The sequence below is a fragment of the Rhincodon typus genome, chromosome 11, assembly GCF_021869965.1.
Source record: "Rhincodon typus isolate 14 chromosome 11, sRhiTyp1.1, whole genome shotgun sequence".
Lineage (NCBI taxonomy): Eukaryota > Metazoa > Chordata > Chondrichthyes > Orectolobiformes > Rhincodontidae > Rhincodon > Rhincodon typus.
Genome location: NC_063342.1, coordinates 42,505,297 through 42,515,595, shown reverse-complemented (window position 1 = coordinate 42,515,595; position 10,299 = coordinate 42,505,297). Strand labels below are relative to the sequence as shown.

The following is a 10,299-nucleotide window of genomic DNA, read 5'->3' as shown; positions in this document are numbered from 1 at the left end:
CTCCTAAACTTCCTGTGTCTTCATTTTTCTGGCCATCTGAAAGAGAAAGGTAATGAATACTATTTACCCAAGTTGTTGTGACTTTAACACAATAATAAATAATTCAAGAGTAACATGTGTTTTGAAACCTCTGAAACATTTAACAGTTAATGCAGTTACAATAAAATGTGAAGGCCCAATTAACTTTTACTGTAACAGATATTGATAGTTATTACCAGAAAAAAAAGGATACTCTGATCACTGAAATTGTATTATTGATGGGGCAACATTTTTTTTTCTTGAAGAGATTTTCTCTTTTTTTTTGATCTCTATTCACCTAATGAAATCTGCAAATAATGCTTTTCTGGCTTGTCCATTCTCATTTGTGTCCTGAAACTGGAAATTGGAAGCAAACAACAATAGGCTCACACTATCTTCTTCTAATTCCTCTTTTCTGTGGAAAAGCACGTCCTCTGACTAGCATGATATGTATCTAAAGTGTTGAATTCCTCGACCGAGTAGGAGCTAATTGGGAAGACTAAGACTATTCCAGCATGTTGTACCTTTAATTATTTGCAATTGCAAGTAGATAGATTTCTTGCCATCTGCTGGTGACGTACTTCAACGACCCCCCGAAGAGGACAGTTTAAATTGCTAATGCTTATCTCTACAGCGATTTTTGCATCTCACTTGATTAATTTCACCCAGCTGCCATTATTCTTGCCACCTTTGAACCTGGAAAATTTGAACCCACAAATTTTAATCTCCAGACAGTATTGTGCTCTCAAAATTGTTTTCAGAAAGCAGGACTAGTTCGCAAATTTATATATCAAAAACCGACTTCAACAAGAAAAGGTAACATATTTGTGGTTTTTTTTTGCTTGTTTAACTATTAAAAAACCTGAGTAATAAAATGCAGTTCAGAGGTGAGTCAAAATTACAGATATCTCATACAGGTATTTCTCCTGTAACGTGATAGTTGTGTTTTTGTATGACCTGCTACAGAAAAGCCCTACAGAAAAATCATGTTATAGGGAAATCGCTGTACTGTACAGTAGAAAGTCTGTATTATCCAAACAGCATCCACTATTCATCAATCACATTACAGCCAATTCACGTTAACGAAACATGCGTTATAGCAGAAATACCTGCACCATCTAGATGTAAGTACATAAATCTCCAAATTGTTCTTTGATATGGAGTTGAGATAAATGGGTTTCAAGATTTAACCAATACGCCTTTAATATTCCTTACATGGTTGGACTAATCAATCACTACTAAGTGCTGTAATGTAAAATAATTTTTGATATTTTCAAGAAGATCTAACAGTGCAGATTTGCAAAATGAACTGCAACAGCATTGTATGCAAGATTGACATCAGCAGGTATTCAGTCCAACAATAAAAACATACACCACAGCAAGCTGCTGCTGAATTCATCTTACTGAGTAAGCCACCATCAGGAGCGACCAAATATAAGAATACTGACTGACATTTTAATGGACATGTGCTCTGTCCAATTCTTGCATTAACATTGAACGCATTGAAACCTCTGCTGCCTCCACCTTATCCCACACTATGTCTGACTCACACATCCTCACTTCCCTTTATAAACCCGTGCTTCCACGAAGCTCCAAATCAGAAACTGTCACTCACATGGTATCACCTCTCTTTATACTTTTAACAGCCTCCAACACCTACACTTCCCCTTCAAACTCTCCATTCTTCTGATTGTGGCCTTATACATTCTTCTCTCTTTTGTCCTTCTATTGGTGGCCATGTCTCAGGTGCCATCCAAGGATACTTGCCCCTAAACCCATTTGCATCTCCACTTCCTTTAAGATGTGACCCTCCATTAAAATCTTCTTCTGAGAAAGCTTTTTGTCAGCCTTCCCAATTGTTTTTGTATCAGCATCCATATTCTTGATTATGCTTCTGTTAAGCTCTGTGGGCATTTCTTACATTAATGGCATTATGTAAGTGTTTGTTGTTGTTAAATTTAGCATCTGTCTACAAGAAAAACAAATGAAATTCTAAAGTTTCTTAGATTTAAAAAAAATAACTTTAGCCCAAAATCATTAAAGTGCGTGAATTCTGTATGATCAAGAACATAACGATGGTTTTAGGAAAAACCAGACAACATCATTTTGAAGTGATATGATGTAGAGATACTTCACATTTTACACAATGCAAAATCAAGATTACCAAAGCTCTTAATTCAAAACTTAAGCATGGGTTGCTGTATGCTGAATACCTAGCAATTTTAAAAATAAAGCAAAATCTTCATTTAAAAATTGCTGCAGTGAAGCACAGTACCTATCAATGATTCCCTGTAAATTCCTTCTGCAGTCTGTGGCCTGTTTATATCAATGTGCAGCATTTTTCAATCTTTGTGCATACCATCTTGAAAGGAACAACCAGTGAACAGTCTGTATGGTTGCTGCACAGCCATATACATACACAGTTTAAAGGAAATTTGCTACTTATTAATGCTGTTTTTACCTAGTAAAACACAGTTGCTTCTAACAAACTTAAAATCTATTTGAGTTTCTTAATGTAGTTCATACGTTTTTCAATATGTTAAAAAGTGCAAACATATAAACATGAAATTTCTATAAAAATTATGATTGAAAATGTATAGTAAAAAAGACTTCTTCCTTTTTAAAAGTGCTGATTTATGCCCATTATAATTAGTGAGTCACTAACAGCTTCCCAACACCTCATCCATTATTCAGTGTGATGAAGGTTAATAATATCTGATCATTTGTGAGCTTGGCTTTTAAAATAGAGGTGAATGGTTTGCAGTCTTCTGTGCAGGTGACTTGTCAGTATATTCACCTGTATCTGGTGTGTCTTGGAGAGAGATGGAGAGAATCATATTTGGTGAACGTACGCAGATTCACTGAAAGGAAATTCTTGCAATCTTGTCAATTAAGCAATAAATTAAGGAGTGAATATAGGTGGAATATTTCATTGAGTTTGAATGTATGCAAAGAATATTGCTGGAAAAATGGTTTGAACCTTTCTTTTTGCTGTTTACACTATGATTTTCACTATTTGTCCCATTCTAACAAGCTTATATTCTCCTATTAAAAGTACATTGGCAGCCCTGTGTGAATATTTTTAGTGACTGGCAGTGAATATATTCAACATGGTAACAAAATTGTAAAAATAAAACCATGGCCTAGGTTTCGGTCTAAGATCAGATTTGTACAGTAGCACCATTAGCTAGGATTATAACAAAGTTTTTTTTGTGTAAATTGGCTATTTGGCCATGGACATTAATTAGCTACTGATGTCTCAGAAATGCATAAAGGTAACTGCCTGAATATTTGGAAAGCATTCAGGATCAGCAGCCTTAGGTTATTTTCTTCCCATTTGTAACAACTACATTGTCATCGTGGTTCAGGTCAGCTAAGTTAGCATTATGTAAGTGAGACCTGAGACCTCCTGATTTTTAATGAATGGATGAGGTGTTGGGAAGCTGTTAGTGACCCACCAATTATACCTGAGCATAAATCAGCACCTTTAAAAAGGAGGAAGTCTTTTTTGCTATATATTTTCAAGCATGGTTTTTATGGCTTAATATCCTACTAAACAGTTTACTTGCCTAATAATTTATCAGAGACCTAATATTTTAACTTTACCTCAAATAGCATAAATATTATTAGTCATATGTTGGCCCTACGAAATGTAAGTAGAAGTACACCATTCAATCCCTTGTGCCTGCTCCATCATTCAAAAAGATTGTGGCTAAAAATGAAATTGGATTAGTTAGGTCATTGTGCTTGACTGAGGTAGACTTGAAGGCCGAAGTGCCTTTCTCTAACCTGTAGACCTCTATGACTCTAATTTCTTTTTAAAAATCATGCTCATTCCTCCTGATTACCTTAAACTTTTCTAATTGAAGCTATAGAACAGGATGTTTCTCCTGTGGCAGAATTTCAGAATGAGGTTTTGCCCATTTAAGACAGAAGGCAGTTAATCTATAGAATTCCTACCACAGAGGGCCATCAAGGTTGGATGATTAAGTATGTTCAAAGCTATGTAGATGGATTTTTAAACAGTAAGGAAAACAGATGTTATGAGATAAGGCAGGAATGTGGAGTTGAGAATTACCAGATCAGCTATGATCTCATTGTACGACAGAGAAGACTTAATGTGCAGAATGTCCTACTTCCGCTCCTACTTCTTATGATTTATGATCTCTTTAATGATCGATTCTAATATTTCCTCATGACAGGCATCGAGCTAACTGGCCGACAGTTGTCTGTTTTCTACACTGTCCATCCTTCAGTGTTATATATGCTACTGACTAGTCCAATGGAACTCTTCCTGAATCTAGGGAATCTTAGAAAATTAACACCAATGTATCTGCTACCTCAGCCTTCAGTTTCTTTGTACCAAGTCCCTTGTGATTGTAATTTTGCTAAATTCCTCCCTCCTTTCCACCTCTTGATTTACAACAATAATTTTAATCTTTTTTGAATCCTATATTGTGAAGGGAAAGGCAAAATACTTGTTAATTTCATCCACCACTTTCTCATCATCTACTATTAGCTTCCCATTCTCTCGCTGGAGGATTAATATGCACTTTACTTACTCTTTTCCTTTTAAATAACCTGTAGAAACTCTTGCTATCTGTTTTTACATTGCCAGCTAATTTTCTGTTATACTCTAATTCTTAGAACAATAAAAAAAATTACAGGTGCCAATAACTATTATAAACAAAGTAGACTCGAGTAGAAAGTACATATTTATCTGCTCAGAATGAGATGATGCAAACAATTTTATAAAGTTAATCTATCAGCTATCTGAAATGTGCCATAGCAAGACAAATTTCCAAAATTAGTAATCAATTTGTAAAGATCGAATAGTCGTTACAATTGGCTCACTTTAATTCAACAATCAAAGGTTCTAATATTATAATGAAGTACCACTGGTATCAAGATTGCATAATAAATATATACCTTGTTCATCTTCTTCAGATTCTTCATTTTCTTTATTAATTGATGTTACCTTGCAAAAAATAAGCAATGTCAATGTATAAAAAAGACATCATCACAAATAAAGATTTCAGTCAAATAAAAGTGAACAATGAAAGTACGATACATCATCTATGCACAATGGCAACTCAACACAATATGCAGTTAAACCATGTTACTCAGAAAGATGCCAGGGTCTGGATTTTTTTGCTCAAATTAAGGCAAGAATTGGCCTCCTTCTGCACTCAACGATTCTGTCTCTGCAAGTCCTGCAGACTCCGCCATCTTATGCTTTCCCTCTGCTTTGTACCACCTTGCCTTCATCCACCTCAACACTAAACTCCAGAAATCCCTCTCCTCCAACCTCCCCTTCTCTTTAAAACACATCTCTTTTGTCACCACCCCAAATATCTACATTATCAAACTTGCCGTTTTCATTATACGTGCTTTACCTAATCCTATCTCCTGCAATTTCTAACTCTACTTTATCTGCAGGCCACACACCATCTGTCCTCTGTACTACAGGTTTTTGCTTGTCCTCAGTCGCTGTTCCATTTCCAACTTGCCTTTCTCCCATTCCTCTTGCCTTCGTCCGCATTGTGTCCTGTGTTATTGTTCTCACTTGGCACGGGCCCTGTTAAACTTACTAACTCCAGTTGAGTGAAGATTGTTCCTGTCTGTACTTGTCATTACCAATACAACATGTTAAAAATGCTGTTTTTCTGTGACTCCTGTCATAAACCTCACTGCCAGTTGTGTCAATTTGAATAATATTCAGGATGGAGACCTCATTGATCTGTCTGACTTAGATATTAACATTGAACAGTATTGCACACGAATGGGCCCTTCGGCCCATGATGTTGTGCTGAACATGATACCAAATGAAACCAATCCCTTCTGCCTGCCCTTGGCCCATATTTCTCCATTCCTTGCATATTCATGTGTTTATCCAAAAGTCCCTTAAATGCCCATAAATATTTTCATATTGTTCATCTCTACTGTAGTTCCCCACTTTTGTTTGGCACTGTGGCTTGAGCCACCCAGGTCCAACTGCTACCTTGACGTTTCCTTTCTTTCATGCTGGTTAAGGTTTAATTTTAATTTTATCCATGCATTTATTTTAATTTCTACCCATCCGTAGACCAACTGATAAGCGCACAGCTCACAATGACTTCTCTATTTTTCAATTTCTCAATTGTACCTCCCTTTGTTGCATGTGCAACATAATTTCTACCACTTCATCATTTCTTTACTCCCACTTTAGCATCTGCAAGGTAATTCCATCTTTCCTCTGTGTTATTTGTTTATGCTTCTCCTTTTCCTCAGTTCTTTTGTTCTGTTCTTCCCCAAATGCTGCAAATCTGCAAAACCTTTTAGTTCTGGGAAAAATGTATATCTGAAACTAAAACTACCTTTTGTTCTTTCAATCTACATAACAGAAATATTATACGGTAGGAGGTTCAGCCTTATTCTATCAAAAACCGTGTTTCTTGTAGAAGCTGACAGAACATGGTGATTCATTTGCAATCTTTGAATTTGCAGTTGTGTGTAAGGAGTTCCTTAAATTAATATGCTCCATCTCATGTTCAAATGCACTTTTGAGATGGAGCCATCTAACGCACACTCTTTATACAGCATGTGGTCGAAAAATCTAATAATGGGTTCACCATTTCTGTCTAAGCCTAGCCTCACCAGTTCATGTCACATTGGGATTCTGACAGCTTCACGTTCTACACTATCAAAGCTATTCTGCGGGACAATTGCTATCCTGATCAGATCATTGTGCAATTTGAGAAAAAACAATCTCGGAATTGGACAAAAGGCTATTAGTTTTGGACTTAAAAAGAGCCCATGGACTATCTCAAATTACCCTAGAAAAGCAAAAGTATCTCAAAAGTTTGAGCAACAGTTTAGTCAAGCCACTTGACACTGCTACTAACAATAGGATGCTGACTTTAGTCCAAAAACACATTCTGCCCACAAGCACGTTAGCAATATTGTGTTTAAGTTTCAGTATTGGTGCAATGCCAGGTAAATGGGCTACATGTCCCAACAAGTTACTTACCTGCATCAAACAGCACGTTCCTTGGATTATTTGTGATCGGGAGACTATATACCATTCAATCTGCCCATGTTTGCAAAATCCAAAACAAAATATCTACTGTTAACTATGGTTCTGTGATTGGATATCAGATTTGAACAACCCTCTGGTTCATTTATGGTTGCTAGAAGTGACAAACATTCATATGAAGAAACCCATTCTCTGCAGGAGGGATACTTTGAATCCTGGTGCCTTTTTTGAGTTACCTAAGAGTTGAGGGAGGTTACAGTTTCCTGTTGTTTATTCCATGTCAACACCTCAGCCAATTACTTGCAAATAAATCAGTACCTTTTTCTCTTGTGATACAAATTATTGTGACCACTTGAAATTTGGCATTCTTACATTTGTCGTGATGAGTGCAAGACAAACAACTTCAGCAACACGTCACTCATTTCAGCAATGTGCAAGTTCTGTAGTACCAAACAAATGTATTTTTTTAAATTTAGTAATACACATGTCGAAAACTTACAAAACCCATCATGCTAAAGTAATAGGAGCTTCTCTGAACAAATTAGGGTAAACTGGGAAAGTTAGGGTATGAACATCAGATATCCAACCTGTTCACTTAAATCATTTTCTTTTTCATTAACAAATTTGGATTCTTCTTTTGCCATTGTTTCACCATTATCCATCTCATCCACATTCTCAATCAATTCTTCATTATTCTCTTTTTCATGTTTCTCATCTTCAACTTCTTCATCTTGTAGAATCTCCTTCTGCAAAGAAAGATAATTTATCTTGATATACATTATATTTCCATCCAGATATACATTATATTTCCATTGGAAGGAAACTACAAGAAAACAAAAATGCTGAATATTCTATGATGATGATATGCTGGAGTTAATTTTTTGAAAAGAATTGTTAAATGGATAATACATAATAGTATGTGCTTATATTTATATAGTGCCTCATTTAGGTAAATATGCAAGTAATTAATTTGCAAAGTCCTGACCTTATACATACTAAGGCCAAGTATTATAATAAACGGTATGATGAGAAATGTCTTATACATTATGTCCTATGCAAAACTGAGGTGCTGCAATGACTTTTTGAAAACTGATGTGATTTTTAAAAATGTTGCTAGAAAGCAGACATTTCCTCTATGAACACCAGGCATAAAAATTTAGCTGCTAGTAAAGCAAAGCTCTGTGTATAAACTGAAGCACCAATTCTCAGAGTTCTGTTACTATGTCACCTTGCTACCAGTTTATCAACTGTGCATTACAAATGGCAGACATTGGTAGCTACAGTATTGTAGCCATCTTATATATTTTTACACATAGGTTGCACTTTTCCCTTTAGTGTTATTATCTGTTGACATAAATAAACTGCATCCACACTGTTAAGAAACATTTAGTTTACTTTATTAATCCTTCTTGGACTTTGCAAGAACACTGAATATTGCAATGTCAAACCTTTTCACGGTTCATTTAGGCAACTGTCCATTTTGAAAATTGTTAATTACAGTTGACAATGTATTCCTATTATCAGAAATAAATCTATACTTAACAGAAATTCCACACTTCTGTTTATGTAATTAAGTTTATTGTAGCATACCATAACAAGTCAGTTAAATATGTATAAATCTTTAGGAATCCTATAAAAACTATCTGGGAGCTGGAAGTTGGGACCATGGTTGGTGGGAAAGACATTTCTGGATTATACTATTTGGTTTGATAAATCAAATTTAAAACTACAGTTATTTCTAAGACGATAAACATTGCCATATTTTAAACATTTACCTCAGCTATTTATAATCTTTACTTCCAAAGGCAGTTATTTTAAAACATAGAAATATGAATTAATTATAATGGATACAATCCCTAATTGGAAAACTAATTGTTGAAATCTTGGTATCAGCTCAAACAGGTACTCACTCAGCTTTTTACTCTACACATTACGCTACCACAAATATTCTGTCTCAAACAGCTAAGCTGAAAAGAAATTCAAGCTTAACAAGGCCTTCTTAGTGAGAGGTTGGCCTTTTTCCATCAAAGTCCTCTGTTTAATAATACTGTTTCTTTAATGGCTCTATCCACATGAGATGCCAAGATTAACAAATAAAATCTATATAATAATTCCTTTAAGATGATTTAGCTTTGCTTTATATATTTTGAACCATTAAAGTATCCCTTTTCCTCCAAATCTGAAAGTAAATAGGCTAAGGTTTACTAATCGTTTGAAATTGCATACAGTGATTCTCAAGCCACTATACTGCCATTTTGAATGATCCACTTTTACTTTTTTTAATTCTATCATGGGATGTGGGTATCGCTGACAAGCAATTTTTGCCTACACATAATTGCCAAAATAAAGGGCCATTTCACAGCACAGTTAAGAGTTCATCAAGTGCTGCAAAACTGAAGTCATCTCCAGGCCAGACCAAATAAAGGTTTCTTTCCCTAAAATGTATTAGTGAACCAATGGGTTTTTTATATCAATCAATGATAGTTGCCATCATCTCCATCACTAAGACTAGCTTTATACTTCAGATTTACTGTTTAAAAATGATTATTCGATGGTGCTACGTGGACATTCCTACACTAGCATTTATTAACCACCCATAATTGCCTAAAGTTTTAGCAAAGATCTGTAGCTCAGGCTGTGGGTGAGGTCATTGCCCTAACTGCCCTTCAGCACATTGTGCTGAGCTACCTTCTTAAACTGCAGCAGTCTTTAGGGATTTAGGAAATGTGTTTTAGGATTTTGAAACAGTGACAGTGCAGGAACAATTATAGAGTTCCAAATCCGAATGGTGCTTGGCTTGGAGGAGAACTTTCAAGTAATGGTGTTCCCATGCACCTGCTGCATCTGGGTGATAGACGTCATAGGTTTGAAAGTTGCTGTCAAGGGAGTCTGCATGAGATGCTGCAGTGTACCTTGTAGATTGTATACCCTGATGCCATCTTGCATTTGTGGTGAAGGGAATCAATGCTAAAGGAAGGTCATGGAGGGCAAATAGTTCAGTTGCTTTGTCTTGGATGGCATTGAGTTATTGATCGTTGTTTGAGCTGGTTGCCATAGTAGTCACTTTTAGCAAAACAAAACACATTTATTATATTAAGAAAAACAATATACAGTTTTCTAAAGACAACAAGGTGCAGGGCTGGATGAACACAGCAGGCCAAGCAGCATCAGAGGAGCAGAGAGGCTGACGTTTCGGGCCTAGACCCTTCATCAGAAAAGGGGGAGGGGAAAGGGGTTCTGAAATAAATAGGGAGAGAGTGGGAGGC

General features: G+C 35.9%; 1 protein-coding gene across 1 annotated transcript in view; it reads right to left on the bottom strand.

Annotated features, from left to right (window-relative positions):
• The window catches only part of rpgra (retinitis pigmentosa GTPase regulator a), a 97,499-nt gene that overhangs the window by 4,931 nt on the left and 82,269 nt on the right, over positions 1-10,299 (bottom strand). The window contains 4 exon segments of the mRNA XM_048603147.1: position 1; positions 4-36; positions 4,948-4,996; positions 7,621-7,779. The exon segment at position 1 is cut by the window's left edge and continues 454 nt beyond it. Of these exon segments, the coding sequence (XP_048459104.1) occupies position 1; positions 4-36; positions 4,948-4,996; positions 7,621-7,779 (242 nt within the window).